The 24,991-nt window shown below is 40.9% G+C and overlaps 1 protein-coding gene across 5 annotated transcripts in view; it reads left to right on the top strand.

The window, feature by feature from the left end:
* Positions 1–24,991, top strand: part of ROCK1 (Rho associated coiled-coil containing protein kinase 1) — a 191,885-nt gene that overhangs the window by 144,037 nt on the left and 22,857 nt on the right. For all 5 annotated transcript variants that reach the window (XM_050939193.1, XM_050939197.1, XM_050939194.1 and 2 more), the window contains 7 exons: positions 5,863–5,951; positions 6,592–6,780; positions 7,530–7,695; positions 13,881–13,951; positions 22,477–22,565; positions 24,100–24,178; positions 24,260–24,521. In XM_050939193.1, coding sequence (XP_050795150.1) covers positions 5,863–5,951; positions 6,592–6,780; positions 7,530–7,695; positions 13,881–13,951; positions 22,477–22,565; positions 24,100–24,178; positions 24,260–24,521 — 945 coding nt within the window. The remainder of the gene's footprint in view (positions 1–5,862; positions 5,952–6,591; positions 6,781–7,529; positions 7,696–13,880; positions 13,952–22,476; positions 22,566–24,099; positions 24,179–24,259; positions 24,522–24,991) is intronic.

Genomic DNA, 24,991 nt, shown 5'->3' with positions numbered 1-24,991 from the left:
TTCCTTGCTCCCTTGTCGTCCAGTCGGTTAACGAGAGGGAGTGCCATGGCCAGCAGGCCCCAGCCCCTAAATCGAAGGACGCGAGGCGCATGGACTTGCTTGGGCGTAAAGTTTACTCTGCTGGAGCCCTCCAGCTCCGGGTGTCCAACCAGCAAGCCCTCCTTAGCCGCTATAACTACAGCACCTGGGCAGCGGCGGACAAATTTAAGGAGCTGCTTCCGCAGGACGCACGGCAGGGGTTCTCGACGAGGGGAAAAAGGTCACGAGAACTTCCCTCCAAGCTTTCCTGGACGCCGCGGACTCAGCCGCCAGGACTCTGGCCTCTGGTGTGACTATGCGCCGTATCTTGTGACTGCGGGTCTCTGGCCTCCCCCCGGAACTCCAGCACACTATTCAAGACCTTCCATTCGAGGATCAAGGGCTGTTCTCGGACAAACCTGACCCTAGGCTGCAGAGCCTAAAAGACAACAGGGCCATTATGCGCTTGTTAGGGATGCACACGCCTGTAATTCCGTGCAGGCCCTTCCGACCCCAACAGCACCGCCCTTACCCTCAACCCCGGCAGAGACAAGACTTCGCCAGACGGCGAGGCAGAAACGGCCGCCGGAGACAATCAGGCAACCAAGGGGGCCAGAACTAAAGCTCCTCCAAGCCTTCCTCCGGGCCAAAACCTTCCTTTTGAAGGTGCGCCCAAGGGTGTTGTACCACTTTCTTTAAAGGATCCGTCCCCACCCTTTTCCAACCGGCTTTCCTTTTTCCTCCCTGCGTGGTCCCAACTGACATCAGATCGTTGGGTCCTACACACGTTGGAACTTGGATACCATCTGCAATTTATTTCACCCCCCCCCTTCCACCGCCCTCCCTCGTCCCTCTTCAGGGACCCCTCTCACGAGCAACTCCTCCTACAGGAGGTGCAAACGCTTCTCGCCAAAGGAGCCATAGAGGAGGTACCAGAGCACGAGTGGGGCAAGGGGTTTTATTCCCACTAATTCCTGATTCCCAAGGCGAAGGGAGGTCTCAGACCAATCCTCGATCTGCGGGAACTCAACAGATACATGGTAAAGTTGAAATTCTGTATGGTATCCCTGGGGACCATAATCCCATCCCTGGATCCTGGAGACTGATATGCTGCCCTCGACATGCAAGATGCCTACTTCCACATAGCCATCTTCCCACCTCACAGGAGGTTCCTCCGGTTCGTGGTCAACCGGCAGCATTTTCAGTTCGCGGTCCTCCCGTTCGGCCTCTCTACAGCCCCAAGAGTATTCACCAAATGTATGGCTGTAGTTGCCGCCCACCTTCGCCGCAGTCGGATACACGTCTTTCCATATCTAGACGACTGGCTTATCCGCGGGACCTCCGAGACGCGAGTCCTCAGTCACGTCTGCATTGTCAAGAACCTTTTCCTACATCTAGGTCTAATGAGCAATGTGGAAAAATTGACTCTAATCCCCACTCAGAGTATAGAGTTTATTGGTGCCACCTTGGACTCGACTCTTGCCAAAACCTGCCTACCACTGCCGCGGTTCCAGGCTCTGATGGCCATCATCCGGAGGCTGCAAGCGGCGCTGCTAACTTCGGTACGCACTTGCCTCACTCTCTTGGGCCATATGGCGGCCTACACGTTCATAACGAACTACGCAAGACTGCGCCTACGGCCCCTCCAATTCTGGCTTAACTCGCAATACCATCCAGCCAGGGATCCTATGGACATGGTCGTCACCATTCCCTCGACCGTGCTAGACTCCTTCCAGTGGTGGCTGGATCTCTCCATGGTGTGTGCGGGGCTCCCGTTCCTCCCGCCCCAGCCCTCGGCATCCCTCACAACGGACGCATCATCCCTTGGTTGGGGGGCTCACCTCGGGCACCTACGCACCTAAGGCCGTTGGTCCCCTCACGAACTGGACCTCCATATCAACATCCAGGAGCTGAGAGCGGTCCGCCTCGCTTGTCAGACGTTCCGACAACACTTGCAGGGCCGTTGTGTATTGGTATTCACCGACAACACAACAGCCATGCACTATATAAACAAACAGGGCGGCACGAGATCTTCACCCCTGTGTCAGGAAACTTTACGACTATGGGACTTCTGCATAGCCCATTCTATACACCTCATCGCGTCCTTTCTCCCAGGAGTTCGGAACACGCTGGCGGATCGCCTCAGCAGATCCTTCCTTTCCCACGAATGGTCGCTTCGCCCGGACATTGCTCTTTCACTCTTCCGGAAGTGGGGATTTCCCCAGCTAAACCTCTTTGCATCCCGAGGGAACAGGAAATGCCAGACGTTCTGCTCCTTTCAAGGCCTCTCACCGGGTTCAGTGACGGACACCTTCCTGGTGCCGTGGATGACGCATCTGCTCTACGCCTTTCCACCATTTCCACTCGTCCACAGGGTCCTACTGAAAGCACGCAGGGACAAAGCCCGCTTGATCATGATAGCTCCAGCATGGCCTCGACAGCACTAGTACACCATGTTGCTAGACCTATCCATAGCCGACCCTGTTCCCCTGCCTCTTCACCTGGACCTGATCACCCAGGACCACAGCAAGCTCCGTCGCCCAGACCTTCAGTCGCTCCACCTCACGGCATGGCTCCTGCGTGGCTGACTCACTGTGAGCTGCGTTGCTCCACCCCGGTGCAGCAGGTACTCCTGGGTAGCAGGAAGCCTTCCACTAGAGCTACATATTTGGCCAAGTGGAAGCGTTTCGCATGCTGGTGCGTGGAGCGGAACTTCCTTCCTGCCGAGGTCTCCATATCCAACATCTTGGATTACTTCTGGTCCCTCAAACAACAGGGCTTGGCGGTATCATCTCTGAGGGTCCACTTGGCGGCCATCTCTACATTCCACCCAGGAGAGGATGGCCACTCGGTGTTTTCTTATCCAATGGTGTCTAGGTTCCTTAAGGGCCTAGAGCGCCTCTACCTTCAGGTACGCCACCCTGCCCCAGCATGGGACCTTAATCTGGTTCTTGCCAGACTCATGTCCTCTCCTTTTGAACTGTTAGCAACTTGCTCCCTTCTCTACCTCTCCTGGAAAACCACTTTCCTGGTGGCCATCACGTCCACGAGAAGGGTTTCGGAACTTCAGACCCTCACGGTGGACCCCCCCGTATACTGTGTTCCACAGGGACAAGGTGCAGTTACAACCGCATCCAGCCTTTCTCTCCAAAGTGGTATCGGCCTTCCATATTAACCAGGAGATCTTCCTCCCTTCTTCTTCCCAAAACCGCATTCGTCTCACAGGGAGCAGCAGCTACACTCCCTAGACATTCGTAGAGCGCTTGCTTTTTATATAGAGCGAACTAAGCCATTCCGCAAAACCCCCCAACTCTTTGTCGTGGTGGCTGAGCGGATCAAAGGGCTTCCTGTCTCCTCGCAGCGGATTTCCTCCTGGGTAACGTCATGCATCCGCGCCTGTTACGACTTGGCTCACGTCCCCTCGGGCCGTGTGACTGCGCACTCCACCAGGGCTCAAGCATCATCAGCTGCTTTCCTCGCTCACGTGCCCATTCACGAAATCTGTCGTGCAGCGACCTGGTCCTCGGTCCACACCTTTGCCTCCCACTATGCCCTGGTTCAGCAGTCTAGGGATGACGCAGCCTTCGGCTCTGCTGTATTGCACTCTGCAACATCTCACTCTGACCCCACCACCTAGGTAAGGCTTGGGAATCACCTAACTGGAATGGATATGAGCAAGCACTCGAAGAAGAAAAGACGGTTACTCACCTTTGTAACTGTTGTTCTTCGAGATGTGTTGCTCATATCCATTCCACACCTGCCCTCCTTCCCCACTGTTGGAGTAGCCGGCAAGAAGGAACTGAGGAGCGGACGGGTTGGCAGGGGTATATACTCAGCGCCATGGCTGCGCCACTCCAGGGGGGACCTACCAATCCACCGGCGTTACTAGGGGAAAAATCTTCCGACGAGTGTGCGCGCGTGTCGTGCACACCTAACTGGAATGGATATGAGCAACACATCTCGAAGAACAACAGTTACAAAGGTGAGTAACCGTCTTTTCAGAATGGTATTCCTAGCCACTATCATTGCTTCCCTAGACTGACTGGTACGCTGCCAAAATGACTGACTGGTACACTGCTCTCGATCTTTAGGACACATTCCCTTATCACAATCCACCCATTCCACAGATGATATTTGATGTTTGTGGCTGGCAATTACCATTCAGCCTATCAGCCACTGCCAGACTATTTGCAAAGTCTCTAATTGTTATAACAGCTTACCTCAGAAAAATGGGGATACAAGTATGTCCATACTTGGACTATTGATTAGTTTGTGGGAGATTATAGCAGAGGTGGAGGAACAATATTCATCAGATCCTTTGGTTGTTAGGAAAGAAATGCCCGTACTGATCCCTATGCAGAAGATAAAATTAACTGGAGCTATATTGGATTTTACTAAAGGTGTTGAAGGAGCACTTGATGAAGACAAAGCCATTGTAGAAAAGCTTAATGAATAATTTCATCGGTCTTCACTGCAGAGAATGTGGGGGAGATATCCACATCAGAGCTATTCTTTTTGTGTGACAGATCTGAAGTAGTGTCCCAAATTGAGGTGTTAACAGAAGAGATTTTTGACCAAATTTGTAAAACTAAATAGTGATAAGTTACCAGGACCAGATGGTATTGATCCAAGAGTTCTGAAGGAACTCTAATATGAAATTGCAGAACTACTAACTGTAGTATGTAACCTAACACTGAAATCAGCCTTTGAATCAGAGAACTGGAAGGTAGCTAATGTAACACCAATTTTTAAAAAGGGCTTCAGAGGAGATCCTGGCATTTAAAGGATAATGAGCATAACTTCAGTACCGGACACATTGGTACAAACTATGTAAAGAACAGAATTAGCAGACATGTAGATAAACATGATTTGCTGAGGAAGAGTCGACACAGCTTTTGTAAAGGGAAGTCATGCCTCACCAATCTATTAGAATTCTCTGAGACGAATCAACAAGCCTATGGAGAATTGTGATCCAGTTGATATAGTATATTAGGATTTTCAGAAAGCCTTTATGATTCCTCACCAAAGGCTCTTAAGGAAACTAAGTAGTCATGGCATCAGATGGAAGGTCCTTTCATGGATCAGTAACTGGTTGGAAGATAGGAAACAAAGGGTATGGCTAAATGGTTAGTTTTCACAATGGGGAGAGGTGAACAGCAGTGTCCCCACAAGTATCTGTACTGGGATCTGTGCTGTTCAGCATATTCATAAATGATCTGGAAAAGGGGATGAAGCGTGAATTGGCAAAGTTTGCAAATGATAGAGAGTTATTCAAGATAGTTAAGTCCAAAGCAGACTTTGGAAGGATATCACAAAACAGTATCACTAGGCAACAAAATAGCAGATGAAATTCAACATTGATAAATGAAAAGTAATGCATATTGGAAAAAATAATTGCAACTATACATATACACTGATGGATTCTAAATTAACTGTTACCACCCAAGAAAGAGATCTTGGAGTCACTGTGGACAGTTCTCTGAAAACTTCTGCTCAGTGTACAGTAGTGGTCAAAAATGCTGTAACAGTATGTTTGGAGCAATATTTTAGATAGACAGTACAAGGGTAAAAAGCATATATAGTGATTGCTAGTGATATAAATATATAGATATATAGCTTTTTACCCTTGCACTATCTATCTAAAATATTGTGTGGTGAGATATTTATGATATTCCAGTACCATTAAATAAATGGTTTTTATGGTTACAAAATGTCTATTTGTATTCAAAGTCAAAGAACAGTAAGATGGAAAAAACCCACATACTATGGAGAAATGAATGACCTTTAAAAAACTTCTTGCCATAAAATGTAGATCTTAGAAAGTTTAATGGTATTTTTTAACAGAATTTAAATTGAAGAAAGAAGAGGAAATCAACAATATTAGAATGCATTATGAGAAGAATCTTCAGACTGAAAGAACTCTTAAAACACAGGTATTAATTTTTAGACATTTTAATATGGGCATGTTGACTTCATTGTGGCATACCAGAAAAATAGCTATCAAATTTTAATGAATTACTCTTTGTGTGATTACTTCTCAGTACTATAGCTAGATGAAATTTGTTTTAGTGATGATCTATAAATCTTAACATTGTATTAGTGTAATATATAGCTAAAAGCATAGGTTCTGATCCTGTAAACTTTTCACTTGATTAAGGAATGTTCAAGACAGTAAGGGTTTGCAGGATCAGACGCACCGATGACAACATGTTAAGAGGAGCTTTTTTGTAGCCAGTGCGTTCACTTCTATAATTAATTATGTTCTGGGAAATCTACCCTTTTTTAAACATGGTCTCAGCTCATTTTTTTAAAAAATCTATTCCAAAATTGGAAATGTTACATTTTACTTCTTATTTCTACTTTTTCTTACTGAAATATATGTATTTTAGCAGTCAGTTTGACAGCTGCAGTAACAAGGGGATAGAAAGGCAGGGAGTTCTATATGTATGTATTTAATGTGATGTCATGCTGAAATATAACATGGACTTCTGTAGCCCAAGAGAAACTTCTGTGTTCTTTACAAAAACTTATGTATATAGCATCTCTCGTAATTCATGTGCTTTTTTTGTACAGGCTGTGAACAAATTGGCCGAGATAATGAATCGGAAAGATTTTAAAATAGACAGAAAGAAAGCTAATGTACAAGATTTGAGGAAAAAAGAAAAAGAAAACCGAAAGCTACAGCTGGAGCTTAATCAAGAAAAAGAGAAATACAATCAGATGGTAGTGAAATACCAAAAGGAGCTTAATGAAATGCAAGCGGTAAAACCTTTTCCTTTTTCGTGGTAGTCTGTGATCCAGTCCAAAGGGAAAGATAGTGCAGACATTATCTTCCTTAAAAGTAACAGATATGAGCTGGATATATGTACTAGAAGGCACATTTTTTCCTGTCCAAACACTGATTACGTTTTCTAATACAGCAGAATTTACTTTATAAACCTATTTCATTGTGACAGTTGCCAGGGAACAAATCTGATGCCATGCATTTGACTGACTAAACAGTGGAAAAAAATGATATAAATAATATAGTTTATTTTTTGCAAAACAATTGGCAATAGTTTACAGATGTAAATTGGTATTTTCTAGTATAAAATTCCTTATATGGTCTTTAGCTTGCTTTATTACAAATTAAAGAAATTATTATTGCTCTAATTTAGTCTTTAAATGGCTTGATTTAATATTTGGTGATTTTCTTTTTAAGAAAATCATTGATTAATGAAATTAATCAGACTATTTCCTAATTTAATGCATTCCCACAAATCCTTGATAACTGGGCTGATTGCTTAATTAGCATATTTTAATTTCAAACAGAAGCCCAAACCAATTCAGATAATTCTATTATTGTAATAAAATATTAAAAGATTCTAAATGAATAATAATGTTACCAAATTAATCCATAGATTTACTGAAAGCTTGTAACGTATCATAATTCATTCTTCATTTTTTCAATACCTTTTTTTGTTTCCATGTTCCCTTTGGATCATATGCTTGCTGTGGATATGTAAATACAGCAACTAGCAGAAGAGTCAACATATAGGAATGAGCTTCAGATGCAGCTGGATAGTAAAGAGAGTGATATAGAACAATTGCGTAGTAAACTTTTGGACCTTCAGCAAGGAATGGACTCTACCAGTGTTGCAAGCCTCCAGCCAGATGAAACTGATGGAAACCTTACAGGTAAGAAAATTATGCATTTGGACAACTTGTCTTTTATATATACACTTAGTCTTAGACATTGTTGGCCATCACCTTTTAAAATGGCTTCTCCTTTACCTTTTCTGCATCCCCCTCCATTATTTTAACTATTGTTTTTTAAAATAAAATTACTTTTTTTTTGTTGAAGTCCTGAATACAGGATAATAGTGTTAACTTTTTATGTTGGAGGCCAGATAGAGATTTCATAGCTTGGCTAGCTTTGTATAGAGGACTGTCTTCATTTCATCTGAAATCAATCTTCCCAGGTTAGAGCCATCACTTCCATTCAGTGGAAGAGGCCATCTTTACAGCTGTCATTATTGTTGCTGCACTGTGTGAATATAATGGATGTGATATGTGTTGTAAATGAGGAATCTCAAAACTTTTTATAGTGTAGACCATATTGTAATGCAAAATTGCCTTATGGACCACCTCCTCTATAGTTCACATAGCATCGCTGTGGCAGTGACAAAAATTGCCTCCCTGGAAGGTTAATGTTAGGAAAATATTTAATGCATTTTTAGTTATATGTTGTTGTTCGGTAGATGAAAACAGAGAGAGCATCATGTTACTAACCATCTCTTTGCAGACCATGAGCATATAGTTCATGGACTGCAGTTTGAGAACTGCTGTTGCAGATACTGATTACTTTTTGTGGTGCTGCAAGAGTATAACCCAATCTCTGTTATGCCAGCACACTAGATTTATTTTTGTTACAGAACAATATTCAAAAATAATATGCTGTGCTGCAAAATGCCCATAAGGTAAAGTTATTAGGCTTATTTTCTATATACAGTGATATAATTTTCTTTGTGAAATTAGTAATAAATATGCTTGTCATGTGACTTTAAAATCTGAATACACAGCAGCAAAATAAATCTAAATATCTGTAAATAAGGCTAGGACCTATGTCATCGAGCATTTTAGACAAGAGATTTTGGTTTACACATGACCATACAACCTCAATGGATGAGTAATGTAAAAGAAACATTTTAGGCATGTCTCTTTTCCTATTGATGCACTTTCTGCTGCCTAGATCTTCACACTGCAGTTTTTCCAAACATCTTTAAATGGTTGAAATCTTGAATTTCAGGTATGTAACAATCATTAATGAATGCTTCTAGAGAGTGGCCTCCTTCCTCTTTGTCTGCATTGGTGTCATATTTTCCCTTAGTTAGTTTTTTTTATTTTATTTTAATGTTGATTTTAAATTATATACCTTCTCTAAAATGTGTTTTTAGTCAGTTAATGTTGTGTCAAAATCTTCACAACTGCTGCACTGCGTAATAAGTCTTCTGGCTTCTAGCACAAATCAGACTGTAAAATAATCAGACATTTTAAAACCTAAAGAGTGTATGTTTGCTTTATTTGTTCCAGGAACATCTTCCAGATATTGGTATATTTGATGTTAAACCCCTCCCAACTCTGTTGGTGGTGACTCCTACAGTCATCCTATCCATATAGAAATACGTCTCCCCATGTGTCAGATTCTAGGAACTCTCCTGTTATTTCAAAAGTGTCAGTAATATCCATGTATTTTTCAAGTAGCTTTATTCCTTCATGGCACTTAGTAAATAGTATGCATTAAGAAGGTATTGAAAAGGGATCGGAGACCTTCAGCTGGCAGCTTTCCTCATGTTACTAACTGGCATGGAGTCCTATGTTCAACAGTATTTCTTATATGAAAATAATCTCCATTGAACCCTTCTGTCTAATTTCTGAGTTCTTATTTGAAATCATAACATTTTCCTGAAATTGGTCAACATATTGGAAGTCTTAAGTTGCCTAGGAAGGGCAATCTTGAACTATCTAGTTCTAATTATATCCAGTCCTAAACTACCAAAAGTACTCAGTTAGCTCTAACCATGTACACACTTGTGTTTCATCTACTCCAAACCAGGGAGGTTCCCCGCCAGATTCCCCACAAGAAAGGTTCTGAAGGGCTTTAACTCCATCTTATTTATGTTGATAAAATCACGAAGATAAAATTGTGGCAGTACTGAACCACAAAACCTGGAGAGGTTGTGAAGGTCAAAACTATAACTGGGTTAAAAAAAAGAATTAGGTAAATTCATGGATCGTGGGTCCATCGATGGCTATTAGCCAAGATTGTCAGCAATGCAACCCCATGTTCCTAGCTTCAGACTGCCAGATACTGGGACTAGACAACTCGATAATTGCCCTGTTCCATTCATTTCTTTTGAAGCATCTGATATCAGAAGATAGGATACTGGGCTAGATGGACAATTGGTCTGACCCAATATGGCATTCTTATGTTTTTATGTAAAGCACTCAACAAATGCCCCTAAAAAGGGGAAATCCTGCCTTCAGCCTTTACCAGTATGCAACCAGGAATACCTGTAACTTCTGTAGAGTCGACTTGACAGAGGCCTTTCTGCATATTCCAGTCAGGTCCACCCATCAAATGTTTCTGAGGTTTACACTGGCTTCAGTAGCCTACCAGTAAAAAGTACTGCCATTCAGTCTTTCAGCCACCCCCGAGTCTTTATAGAAGTGCTAGTGACCATTGTTGCCACACTTTACTACCCAGGGATCCACTTTGTTCCTGGATGTTGCATTTATTTGAGATGTCTATTCATTCAGGACATAAAGGGTTGTGTAGATAACTGTTCTAACTCTCTCTATGAACATCTATTTATGGTAAACCAACAAAAGAGTGACCAAACACTGTCCTAGAACATAATCCAGAAATTCCTGCCTGGGGAGTAGTGATAGACTCAGCTAATGACATTATATAAGCCTCCCAAGAAAAACTGAACATATTTAACTGTAATTTCTAAAATCTGAAACTGCAGGCAAACCACAATCTGAATATTTCTAAATATCCTTGGATTGATGGTTTTGTATATTGGTGTACCTATCCCAGGGTTGCTGGATCATGAAACACTGAGGGGATGTATCCCAGCAAAATACCCCATGAGAATACAAAATACATTGGAATTTAAAGTGATGGTACCTCAGCTGGTTAGCATACTCATTTTAACCAACAAATCAAGAGAGATTCTTGAAGGGCTTTCTGCTGCAGGTTTGAGTGTAGAGCAGTATTCACATAAGAAGATGGAAGCACTTGTTAGCTTAGGGACAGTGGTCCTGGGAAGGAAGGCAAAGCAACATAAACTTTCTGAAATTGAGGACAGTCTGCCTTGCACTTGTTCCCTTTCAGTTAGTCTTTCAACAGGAACATCTTACCTTTGTGTTTAAAAAAAAAAAAAAAAAAATAACCACAATATCCTACCTCATTTGACAAGGAAGGACTAAAGAGACATGGTTGCACCAGGCTGACTTGTTTCTGTTCAGATTGGCAGAAACATGTTCTATCATTCAGAGCCAGGTACCTGTAGTGTGTCCTTAATATGAAGGCAGACTGTCTCAGCAGAACTATGAGATGACTATTCCACCTTGGCCCAGACATCGCATATTTTCTGAGCTACTTCTTCAGGATAACACCAGATATTTCTGTCCTGGATCAAATGTTTGTGAAGTGACTAAACCTGCATTAACAATTGTGTTGGTTAAGTTAACTGGCAATCAGTTAAATCAAATTAAAACAAGACAATAAATGAAAGTCTAAAGAAACTCATGTGACACCATCAGTGTCTCTGGCTACGTCTTCACTACCCGCCATATCGGTGGGTAGCAATCGATTGCTTGGGGATCGATATCGCGTCTCATCTAGACGTGATATATCAATCCCTGAACGCGCTTATATCGATTCCGGAACTCCACCAACCCGAACTGAGTTGTGGAGTCGACATGGGGAGCCGCGGACATTGATCCCGCGCCATGAGGGCGGTGAGTAATTCGATCTAAGATACTTCGACTTCAGCTATGTTATTCATGTAGCTGAAGTTGCATATCTGAGATCGATTTCCCTCCGTAGTGTAGACCAGCCCTCTGAGAGGAAATGCGTACTCCTTCAAGAGCTCATTAGATAGGAATCTTGAGTCTCCTAGAAAAGCCAGACATTGAGGAGCACATATCTTCACTGCAAGGCGCTGCTTTGTATCTTGAAAATCATTCCCTATACAAATGTACCTTGCACACTGGAACAGATCTGTCAGAGGGTGCACAGAAAAGAACATCAACCAAGTCAGAGCAAGATTGTAAATATCCCTGTCTTTCTCTAGTTACTTTGACAAGGAACTCAGGCCACATGCTGAAACAGAAGCCTTTGTAATTTGCTTACAATAAGTATCCTTATTGGGCACAACCTCAGTGTCACTCTTCTTCAAATCAGTTGGAAATAGCAGATCTTTCAGACTTTTCAAATTCCCTTTAAAGAGCCTTTAGTTGTCCTTTTTTTGGACTACTTCAGTCACTATAATTCATCTTCATGACAGCTATTACTCTGTTTACAGCTGAGGATTGAACCTCTTAACTTTTTTTACATTTTCAGAAATTACACCAATTTTAGTGATACTCATTCTTGCTTAATTGGGAATACCACAGGAACAATATATTTCAAAACAGAAGAAACTTCTTAAGTGTGACTGCTGTAGAGATATATTCCCTGCTAGGAAGTTATTGAATGTTGAGTCAGAGAACAAAGAGAGGGTTTTTTTGGAGGATTTTTAAAATGTATGTGTATATATTTAAAGATGTGAGAAGCAGAGATTTGGGAATTTCCTTGGCTTTTACATGCAAATAAATTTCTGATTGCAAAAGAGTAATGCTGGCATGCACTTGTGCCTATCTGAATTTCAAGATTTAATGACTGCATTCTTCCCAGTGGTTTGGAGAACATTTGTAGAGTGTGGAGAAGAGAATAAGAGAATTCCAATGACTGATACTTAACCCAGTTTTAAGTGATTACATAACATTGTCTTTATTGTAGGCATTAATGCAAGAAATGTTACCATTTCACTAGAATAAAGCATACAAAATAATAATTCTTTTTGGAAGATTAGGGTGGCAAAACTCTTCCTAATTTTAGTCAACAAAATATGTGAACCTTGTTTGGAAAAATATTTGGGTGTATTTTCACAGCAGTGGCTAAATCTCACTGACTGCTTTCCAGAATTATCCCTGCAGTGGTGGTGTGTGTTGGAGAAATATACAGATAGAAAGTTGTAACTAATTTGTTTAGTTGATGTTCTTGGGATATTGAAATGCTGTTAGCCTTATTTTCATCAGATTCATTGGTATGGCTGAATGATTAATTTATACATAGATGTTACTGTTCTCTGATAACTTTTTTAAAAACAAACTACTTTTTATGCTACTTGTTTTCCTTTTATAAAGCTATGCTTAAGTAATTATAAAATAGATTTTCCATGTTGAATATCGATCATGTCATTTTAACTCAGTTTAAAGCAAGACAATGTGTCACTACTATCAGTTTCATACATATTTTTTTAAAATCCATCCCAAACAATAGAAATAAATTTAGAACATCAGATAGCTAGAGTTTTCTATAGTGATAGCCAAAAATGTGTCAACAAAATGTTAAGTGCCAGTGTGGGAAACCTCAGTTCTTTTATCACTGTTCAAAATGATGATTTGTTCTTTCAGTAACTATATTGTGGGAAAATACATTATCAAAATACTCATCAGAAAATTGTCCTTTTGAAAAACAAATAAAATGCTTGTCTCTTATTCTTTGTGTCTAGTTGATTCTTCCTGCATTCCTTATTTATTTATCTTCTATTCTTATCTTCTGTGAGTAATGGTACACTTGCATACCTTTGCTTGTTTTCTTGTGCGCTTTCTCTGTTTTGTAAATTGTGGCTCTGGTTTATTTCACTTGCAACATCTTTCTGCTAAATATTTTCATATAGCCACTCTGAAAGTTAAGCGATATTTACATTGAGAATCTTTTATTTATCTTCCATTTAAGCTGCAGCACATTTTTCAAACCAAAGCATCATGTCTGACTTTTTTTAAACACAGTGTTAGATATTAGCCTTATGGAAAACAGCTTGATATTTTTTCTGCAATAGCTGTGTGGATGTAAAATGTTAGTTTGTGATGAAGCATGAAATATAAATGCTTATATCCTTGTTTTGTTTAGCTATTCTTTTAATTCCTGCTTTGCTGATCTGTTGGGTAATTGCCTATTGCCGCATGAAGTCAAGTGCGCTTTGTTGTATTATTTTGTTCTATTATGATATATTAAGACTGTTTAATTTCCATGTGTTTTAAAACAGAGTCAAGAATTGAGGGTTGGCTTTCAATACCAAACAAAGGAAATATAAAACGACATGGCTGGAAAAAGCAGGTATGAAAGGATTCCCCTCATCCCACCCTGCCATCCCCGAAAAGAGTTCTTTAAGCATATGTCAATATTAATATTAACTGTGCAGTTTACATTTAGAAAAAAAATTGAGTAATTTAGTATATACGTATTACATTATTGCAGGAAGACCACAGACAACTTTAAAATTCAGGGTTCCATCTGATGTCTACAATTATGCAGTAAAAGATTTTTCAAAAAGGACTAAGTCTGGATTGTGGATTTTCTGGTTGTTTTGTTTGTTTTTTTTCAAACTGCAATATTAGGGATTTTTTCATGGCAACTAAGCATTGCCAGCAATGTGAAGATGTTTCACAATGCTTTCTGCAGAGGAATAACTGTCATATTTGGTATAAGTATGATTATATAATTAAGGACTAAATGTTCCCCATCTCCTTTCTGAGTTCACAGAAGACACTTTACAGGTGAAAGAAGCTACATAGGGGTCCATACCCATTGTTTAATAAGGGCCTAATCTAATATCCTTAGAAAATTTCCATTTACTTAAGTAGGCTTTGGATTAGTGTCTAACTGCTCATTGCATCTCTCCTTAGCAGTATTAAAGAAGGTTAGGAGAGTATCAAGTAGATCCAAAATTATGCAGATACCCAGGCCTAAGCTTTTTATTTAAGGGGGTTTGGAAGGATTATATTTTTATTGGTAAATATCAGTAAATATGGATTTCACTGTGCGCACACAAACATGAGAAAATATTTCCATCAATAATAGATACTTAGGCAGAAAATTCTGATTGAGAACTTTCAAGTTTGATTTAAGGATATTTACTTCATATATTTCGACATGTGATGTTTACAGTTTGTGTTTTAACAGTTATCGTGCTTTAACTTTTTCAGTCTCAATGTCTACTGTCATTAAATAATTGTCTGACTCCTCCCCACATTGTCTAACCTTCCCATAATTTCCTGCAACAAAAATTTAAGTTGATTAAAAAAATAAAGATATCAGTTTATTTTTAAGAATTTAAAAATAATCTGTCAAAATAATTTTAAAGATCTAATTCTGCCAAGTCTAGTTAAGACTAATGCAGGGACTATTCTATATTCAGTTGTCAAGCTTTAGGGGGGTTCTTCCATAAAACTGTCCTAGGGTCCTGTGCACAAAAATCCCATTTCTTGTTTGAGTGAATTTCTATATATTTTCCACTATTGGGAAATGATCTGGTAGTGCAGCTGGACCAGTGGAAACCCCTGGAGCAGTTTGTGCCTCCTTTGCATCCCCCAGCATCAAACATTCTGGAGTGAAGTCTATAATGGGGTGTGTGAGGTGCTTGAACCACATTATTTCCTTCCAGCCATGGTAGTGTACAGACCAGGAACCTCAGCTGAGTCTTTAAACAGCATTACAGAAATGTAATTTCTTAATGCCATAAGTTAGTAGTTTTTAGTGTATTGTGTTAGAAATGTTAGGTAATTCTCAAACCCTATATGACTCTTTGTGCCTGCCATAAATTTGCAGATATGTAATGATGGATCTTGTCATAAAAGGAATGGGGCTTAAGAGATGTATTTCTTGCCCAGCTGGTTTCAGAGGCCCATATTTGGTGTCTGGCTTGCTTGAGGGAAGGTCATAAGCCTACTAGATGCTCCGTCTGCAAGCTCTTCACCCTGTTAGCGAAGAAGGAGCACTAGAACTGGCTCAAGGTGATCCTTATTCAAGCGGTTGTGACAACTAAATCGTGCATACTCAAGATTTCTGGAACTCTGTGTTCTTTGCAGGTCTCCCAGAGACCTTCAGCTACTAGTCCTTCCTTCTCCAGGAGCAAAAAGGTCTAGCCAGACCGCTATTCAGGAAATGACCTCTGGGGGCAGCTTTTTCCCCAAGGAAGCACTCTTGGATCTCCCTTTGACTCCACCCTCTGATCTTTATCTATGTGTTGACTGCTCTCCTCTTTCACCCACCTTGGGAGACATCAGAAGTATCCGGGAGATGTAGGACTTGGACTGGAGCATGAAACAATATCTTGGGTCCATCAGGATAGAGGATTATGCAGATCAGGTTCCCCAGTCCCCTCCTGGTTGGATTTTTATTGAGGATACTGGCATGTTTTCAAGGTACCAGTGTAAATAATGGGGCCTGTGATGATGTCCCACTTTCACTAGCCTCCAACCTATCTGTATATGGGGTGAGACAAGGGAGGTAATGATTTTCTAGTGTTTTACAAGGATCCTTCTTGTTGGGGCAGTATTAAAAAAGCTCTTCCTGAGCTGAAAGCTTTGTACCCATTGCCGGTTCTGGACCACTAGATCAGTCTCTCATGTGGATCACAAATAGCTGTCTTAATATGAGCTGGATGCAGCCATAGATATCACCGCTATGAATCCAGCTTTGGATCACAGTGCTCAGACTTCTTCAACCTCCCTACACAAGAATGTTGGAGCCTCTTTCACATCTTCTCCAGAGAACCTTTGTCAGTTTCAGGAGTTGGTGGTGAGAATGGCTATCACTCTCAACATATCTGCAGTGGCATTTCAGAAAATCGCACATCTGGCAAAAGGGCAAAAGTAACCTTTTCCATGTTGGATGGTTAATTGCAAACAGACATGGGTATTTGGATTAATCCAGCATCTGAGCCTGTTTCTGAAAAGGCTGATAAAACTTTTGAATGTTTCATGTTCTCCAGTACCCACCTCACTCCAAATTCTCTTTGTGTCCACAGTTATGGAACTACCTATGGGTAGCCGAGTTTATTCCACCCCATCAGACAAAGAGGGCAAGAAGCTAGACAGTATTGTTTGAAAAGGTCTTTCATTGGCCACATTAAGCAGTCAGTGGCAAACTGCTAATCTATCATGTCCTGCAACCAGTACTTCTTGTGGGACAAAATGACTGTCTTCACCCAGACTTCACCCAAAGATTGGAGAAATTTAGCCAAGGCCCAAATCACAAAGATTAATTAATTACAGATATGCTCTTAGGGAATTCTTTGATTTGTCAGATGCTGCTTCCAAGGAAGTCCCAATGGCTAGTACAAACAGTACACGTGGCTGAGAGAGTCTGATTTATCCTCAGAGTTTGAGCCCAGCTGGAGATTCTCCTATTCAAAGGGAGGCAAAATTATCTATTCATCTGAAGAGATATCATCATATCAGTAGGACGCTTAACAAGAGAAGCAGAAGAAAATTATAGCTTTAAAGTGACGAAAAGGTGTTCTGCCATTTACTTTTCTCCATTATCATGCCTGAGACCTCAAATTTGATGGGGTGCCCAAAAACCTAGAACCAATCTTAACCATGTTTCCTGGTTCTCTTCCCCGTTTGAAGACCACTTAGCACTCTTTCACATAACAAACTGCAAAATCACCATGGATATTTGGATTTTGGAAGTCATGCAATCAAATTATGCAAACCAGTTTCATTCCATGCTACTTCCCCAAGCCCCATCCTCATCCTTCTTCAAAGATCCTTTACACAGTCTCCTTTTGACCTGGCAGTGTGGCCTTCCTGAAGTTCAGTGTGATGTGTTCTGGCAGAGTCCAAAGGGAAAGAGTTTTACTCCAGATATTTCCTGATCCCAAAGGAAGACTGAGGTCTTTGACCTATTGGGTCTCAAGAAGTTGAATTCTTTCATCTGAAAATTCAGATATAGTACCTTTTACCTTGACTTCCATTATCTCATCTCTATCCTTTCAAGATTGGTTTAGTCTCTCAGTCTAAGGCACCTATTTTCACATTAGTTTGAGGCCTTCCATGGGAAGTGTCTGCACTTTTCTGTCAGACAAGACCACTATCAATACGGGCCCTCCCTTTTGGCCTCCCTATAGCTTTTTGATTCTTCATTAAGTGTGTGTCTGCTGTGGCATCTGACCTGTAGAGATGATCATTCACCTTCTCCCTTTATCTCAATGACTGGCTGCTCAGGGTGCCGTCCCTGGGAGTTCTCATAGGGTATGTCTACACAGCAACTAGACGCATAGCTGGAATGTGCCAGCCGACTTGGGCTCAAGGGACTCGGGCTGCAGGGCTGTTTCACTATTGTGTAGATGTCTGGACTCAGGCTAGATCCCAGTCTCTTGGACCCTGCAAGGTAGGCACAGGCCAGCTGCAGGTTTTTCTTTGCTGTGTAGACATATCCATAGAAACTATGCAAACTACTTCAGGAGTTGGTTACCTTGTCAACTAGAAGAAGTCTTTCTGCTCAGTGAATTACTTCTAATCACTTCAGTCCTAGATTTGGTGTACAGAAAGGCATTTTCTCTCCAAAGACAGTGCAGGAATAATAGGGTGTTGTTTTAAGTAATTAAAATAAATATAGGATGTCCTCAGGAATGGCTAATTATTTCACGTTTTTCTTTTACGTAGGCTATTTTGTCTACATTGAAGTTTTGAGAGAGAAACCAGTCTATCTTTTATAAATGTATTAAAATATTAAGCAAGTAGTTATAAAAACAAATATGTGATTAGACAAAATATGTCATGAGCTAATTTAACTTTGTTTTCGTAACCTAATTTACAGTAATATAATGCACTAGTCATATTTATGTTGTTATTGAAATATAATCAATACATCAATGGTTCAATTATCTGGCTTACCAGTTACTACAATAAGTAGCAATTTCTCCATCCTTCTGGCAATCTTACACAGATATAAAATGGTTTCTAGAATCACATGCGTATAGCAGTTTTAAAATGACACTGGTTTAACTTTGAGATCTTACTATTTAGATAACAGACTTGGGGTGTAGTGACTCCTTTGGGGAACAGTTAATGACACCGAGAGCGTGGGGGGGACATGCAACATTCAGTCACTCATACTAATGAGTGTTAGAATGATTCCACCATCCTCAAATTGCTGTACAGAAAGATTGTCACACCATCGTCTCAAAGTTTTTAGCTCACAGAATTGGTCTTAATTCAGATCTAAGCTAATATTTGCCAGTATTTTTATCAATGTTAGGGGAGACCTTAAATATTAAGGGAGACCTTATTACATGTAGGCAGGGAAACTTGATCTCTTTTATCTTTCTCAGTTGTAGAGTTTAGGTTTGGCTTAGCTGATGGTCAGTCTTTCACCTCTTCCTTGGATGGTCAGTCCCGGGAAAAGAGCAGGATGCAACTTCGGATGTGGTCATTGTTGTGAGAGAGAACCCCCAACCCCTTCCTTCTGCATAGCTTGGATCTGTTCTAAGGATCAGTGTCCCTTTACGCCAGCTCGGGGTAGCCGAATATCTTCTAAGGCCAATTAGCCTGGTAGCCTGGTAGCCATGATTTGATGTGAGCCAATGGCCTGGTATCTTGATCTTGAAATCACACTGAACATTTCAGGTTAGTGTGGATGTGTCTTGCAACAATTAGTTGATAATAGCAAATAGCTGCATCTCAAAAGCAGGATGCAAGAAGGTACCATGTGCTAAGGAGCTAGTAGGCAAATTTCCACTTACACCCAAGACATAAATGTCTTAATTGTTATAATTTATGACTTGTCAGCATTCACATATCCATTCTTTCCCCTACATCCTCATGACAGTAAGTTAATTATGATACTGGGGAAGTAGATGCAGAATTTAGGGAAATGGATGACCTTACCCTAACAACTTTTTGTCTAGAAGCCAGAAAGCTGCTTTGAGCATTTCTTAGTAATGCTACCTTTCATTTAACGTTTGGCCAACTAAAGTTACTCAGATCTAAGTCCCACTGTGGCCTATGTTCCATACAACAGATACCTCAAGATCTATATGACATAGAATACTTGAAAGATAACTTGTCCCAGCCAGTAATAATCTTCCTTGTACTAATGGGCTTTATGGTCTCAGCAATTTACCAAGCTCTATTTTCATGACTGAGAATGCGACACCTTTCTAACATTGGTTGGCAAGACACAATATCCCACATGCTAGATGAGTTCCTGTTGCTGATATAACCCAAAGACATGCTTCATATTCCATTAGTGGAGTCAGAGACAACGAACAATTCATTCACCCTTTAGCTCTATCAATAGGGAATGTTTCAGATACTGTCACTCTTTGGGCACTCGCTGCCAGTGCTTCAGAATCCACGGCTACTGGAATCTGGGAAGGACTTTGGAGCTGTGGGTGACTTACTGAACTCTCAAGTAGTTTCTTCTTTGGATTCAAGGATATGTAGTACAGTAGCCACTGACAATTTCATGGCCATGTGCTATGTTAACGAGCAAGAAAAGATTCACTCCTGAAAACTTTGCAGGGAGACAGTGACCCTCTGGGAATGTAGCTCTCCATCTGGCAGGGAAGGACAGTATCCTTGCAGATTAACATAGCTGAAATCAGTAGGACCCCAAAGAAGTCAGTGACACAATGAATATCCCTTCACTAGAGGCATCCAGAAATAAATTTGTTTGCCACCAGATGTCAGAGGTTCTGCTCCAGCACAGGTATGGACCCTTGGTCCATTATGAATGTTTTTCTAGTAAATTCAAGGGGATGAGTCTCTTCCATGCCTTTCACTCTGTTTACCTACCAGGAGTACTACAAAACATCTGGCAGGACAAGGCCAAGGTTATTCTCATTGCCCCAGTGTAGGCCAGACTCCAGTGGTATTTGGATCTTCAGACACTGCAGGTTACACACCTATTTTTACTATTTACACCAGATCTTTTGACACAACAGAGAGGGCAGATCCATCAAAGACACTCCATCTGGATTCAAAGGTAATCCATCTAGCAGCCTGGATGTTTGACTCCAGTTTTTTCAAAGCTTTGTTGTTCAACCAGAATATGTGAGGTGCTGGATCTCCAGAAAGCTGTCAGCCCTTTCCTTCTATTACTTTTGTGGGCTGTGACAAGTAGTGTAGCTCCATCCTTGGCACTTGTTCCTTCTTTTTTCTGGAATATTTACTGTACCTCAAGTTGCTGGGTTGTCACTTTCTTCAGTCAAGGAACATCAGGAAGTCATTTCTCCTCATCAGCTAAGTCTCTGTTCAGTTGCTTTTGGTGAAGAGGTTTCTCAGAATTCAGATAAACATCTTTTCTCCAGAGAAAGACCCTGTCTCTACCTAGAATCTCAATTTATTTCTTGTAAGGCATATGAATTGTCTTTCCAAACCCATGAAAGAATGTTCCCTGTTTCTCTCTGTTAAAACAGCTTTCATTATAGCCATAATAGGAGAGTTAATGGGCTACATATTCTTGTAAATAGGGATACAATTTTGTCACAGTGGTCACAAAAACTGTGAATTTGAATAAAGTCAATGAATCTTGGAAATGGCAGTAAAAACACATTTGAGATGGCCCCCAAGAGTTTGTGGCCTGGCACATGGGGTAGCAGCATCACTCATGTACGGCTCATCCATCCTGGTGGAGATGAAGGGGCATATGGACCGAACCTGAATTGTGCTGCAACCCCATGCACCGGATCATCATGCCTGGAGCTGGGCCTAGCACTGTGGGACAGGAGCCTCCAGTGCGGGGTGAATGTATGGTAGAATCACCGTACTGTCTGTGACTGAATGCTTTTTTTCCCTCACACTCCTGCCATGACATTTGCTAAAAATTTCCATGTCAAAATCATAACCTTACTTATAGACAATCCTTCCTTTATGGTCTTTGATAAGAATAAAGTGGACTTTCACGTCTTTCCAAAATTTCTTCATAAGCTGGTAAGTTTTCCATCTCAATCAGAAGTTGAATGTGTGAGTGTTCTTCTGAAAGCCTCACTCTTATCCAGGACAGGTGAAATTTCTTCTTAGAGGCAAAGAGGGCATTAGTGTGTTATTTAAATATGTCAAAAGAATATAAGCATTCACCTAGGTTTTCTCCAGTGGTGATAATTGCAAGGGTCAGATCATAGCAATTTGGCAGGTGTCCAAGTTGACCAGACTGTGTTAAGATTTGCTGTAAATTTCGTAGAGCTCTATCAGAGGAGCTCGGGGTCTATTCAACCAAGGCTAAGGCAACTTCTATGCTTTGTTTTAGGTATATCCCAGTAATTGAGATCTGCAAAGCTACTGTGTAAAGATCGGTCAGCACATTCCCAAAACACTATTTTGTGGATGTGGCATCAAGAGCTGATGCTCAGTTTGGGAGAGTTATGTTACAGTTCCCATTTAAATAGGACTCCTCACCTGACCATTCTGGGGTGGATAAGTACCACTTACTAGGCTCCCAGTAGTGGGAATATGCAGATTCCCACTCCAAGAAGACATGAAAATACTTACCAGTAACTGGAGTTCTTAAAGATGAGTCTTTTCACATTCATACTACTTCCTACCTTCCCCACTTTCCCAGAGCCCTGTTGCTACTAGGCTGTAGAATTAAATGTGGAAGTAACAGAAGTAGTTGAAAGCATCTTACTCCTTTCTATTGCCTCACCTTCAAAAAGTTTGCAAGGAGGGAGTGCCTTGGAACTTGCAGTGGTCACTGCTTTTAGAGGTTCAGCCAGCCCAGTTAAACTACTAGCACATCTCCCAATAGTGAGAGTGTGCAGAGGTTCATCTTGGAAAAACTCCAGTTCCTGGTACATAACTCTGTGTGTGAGAGAGTTTGTGTGTGTAACCTTTTTCCCTTTCCTTTTCTTTCAGTATGTTGTGGTAAGCAGTAAAAAGATTTTGTTCTATAATGATGAAAAGGACAAGGACCTGTCCAATCCATCCATGGTACTAGATATCGAGTAAGTGATGCTACTGTTAATTTGAAGTTGGAAAAAAAAAAAAGAAAAGCATTTTATGTACAGTGTAACCAACAAATCTGAAAACTCAGAATCAAGATACAGTAAACAACCTTGAGTCTGCTTTGACCTTTTGAAGATTCATGTTTCTGTCCTACTTCAAGATGTACAGAAGTATTTTGTTTCTAGTATCTTAAACATTTAGACTTCAGTAACAATTTGTAGTGGAAAGGTAGTCAATAGATGGACTGTTGGCCAAATCTGGACTGCAAGATGCTTTTGAATGGATCTTGACTATACCTTGACCAAGAAATTTGGACCTTGACAAAAAATAGACTATTCTGTCCCAGTATCTTGTTTTGTTTTGATAAAATACAAGGGAAACAAATGAACTACATGATAACATGATGAGAATAGGATTAGCCATTGGCTGTATTCAGGGTGGTGCAGAGCCACATCATCCCATGAAGAGCACAGGGACAGGGGAACACATGCACTACATCACATGTTTGTATGATGGCAGTATTCTCTCCTTTCTGTGGCCAGCCAGGTCGGTAGGGGAGGGGGACATGAAGCTATGGCCCTGACTCCCTGACCCTTTTGGAATGATTTATGCCCCCTGAGCTGCACTGAGGGAACAGTCCTTGTGTTCCCTAAACAGAAGAACCGCAACTGTACATGGCCCTTGTCTAGGACACAAAGGTGAGGGAAAGTCTCTCCTTGATTCCAGAGCCTTGTGTTCCATCATCACCACACCGTTTCCTCTTTAGTATATTTGTGAGCAAGAGTCGGGTTTGATCTAGTTCAGTGTTTCTCAAACTTTTTAGGTTGTCCACTCCTTATCTGAAGTCAAAAATTTACACTACCACCTTACATTTAATATAAAAGAGTAAAAAATGTATAAAAGACATAAGTCTGTGATTTTGTGTGTGTTTTTGAGATATTGACAGAATATACTCTGTTTTGAAGGGTAAGGAGGCATGAGGAGTGGGGCAAGTAAGATTTTCTTTGCTTTGGATTGTTATAAAATTTTCAGTGTCTCATAACTGTTCTGATTTTCTACATGACCATGTTGGCATTCACAGCTGACCAATTGAGAAACAGTGGTCCAGCCCAATATCAATAAATGCTTTGCGCTTCCGATAGTCTTCCATCCAAGGTTATCAAAATGCTTTACAAACATTTAATGAATTAAGCCTCATAATATTACTTTGAGGCTCTAAAACTCCCTTCCTGTCTTCACAGGTAAATTTGCTGTGCAGGATAATGCATGCCTAATAAAGTGGTCCTCTTCCCATGTTACAACATATTTTGGTGTTCCTTGTGTAGGAAGGATCAAATAGTCTGTATAAACACATGACTAAATCCATGTTATAGTCCTGACATCAATGGGACAACTTGCATGAGTAAAGACTTTTCCCACGAAATTAGAGTGATAAGATTGAGCCTCCAATCTATATCCAGAACAGTTTTTAATAAAGAGATTTGATATATACTCTGTTAACACTTTCCAAAACTTTTGTTTCTATAATTTCAGTAAACTATTCCATGTCCGACCTGTAACCCAAGGAGATGTATATAGAGCAGAAACTGAGGAAATCCCTAAAATATTCCAGGTAACAAGAACCTAAATAATTTAAAAAATCAATATAATTTGTCTGTTTATAAGTTTTTCCAATATCTCTCTTTTTTCTCAGATTCTGTATGCTAATGAGGGTGAATGCAGGAAAGATTTGGAAGCAGAACCAGCACAGACAGTGGAGAAAACAAATTTTCTAAATCACAAAGGTCATGAATTTATTCCTACATTATACCACTTTCCAGCCAACTGCGAGGCCTGTGCCAAACCCCTCTGGCATGTCTTTAAGCCGCCCCCTGCCTTGGAGTGTCGAAAGTGCCATGTTAAGTGCCATAAGGATCACTTAGATAAAAAGGAGGAATTAATTGCTCCATGTAAAGGTAAGGAGCTGTATCTATTATGTTTTTTGTAGCTTGAAACAGTTATTATTTGCATTTCTAGCTAAATACTTCAAATTACCAGATTAAAAAATAATAATTTATTAATGATAAATTTAGAAAAATCTTTACTGGTAAGTATAGTTAAAATAAAGAGACAGCTAACACATTGCAATTAAAGAGACAAACTGTGCCCTGCCTCCACCTGCTGCAGGAGTTTAGACCATGATTCTAGAGGATTATATGCAGAGAGAGGCCATAGGAGGGGAATGCTAAGGAGCACCCAGTGCTACATGGATCCTTCCACCGTTCTCTGCACTTTCATAGACGGACTCATGGGGGCCAGAGAGGATACTGCAGCCTTAAGGCTAGAGCAGCAGCCTTAGAGTGGGTCTTCATCTATCCCCTGCGCTGAAGGACAGCATCCCTCCTTTGTGCTCCCACAGAGCAGTACACATCCCTGTACTGTGAGT

The sequence above is a fragment of the Gopherus flavomarginatus genome, chromosome 2, assembly GCF_025201925.1.
Source record: "Gopherus flavomarginatus isolate rGopFla2 chromosome 2, rGopFla2.mat.asm, whole genome shotgun sequence".
In the NCBI taxonomy this organism is placed as follows: Eukaryota; Metazoa; Chordata; order Testudines; family Testudinidae; genus Gopherus; species Gopherus flavomarginatus.
The sequence above is the reverse complement of the archived record's forward strand: the minus strand, read 5'-3'. Positions and strand labels throughout refer to the sequence as shown.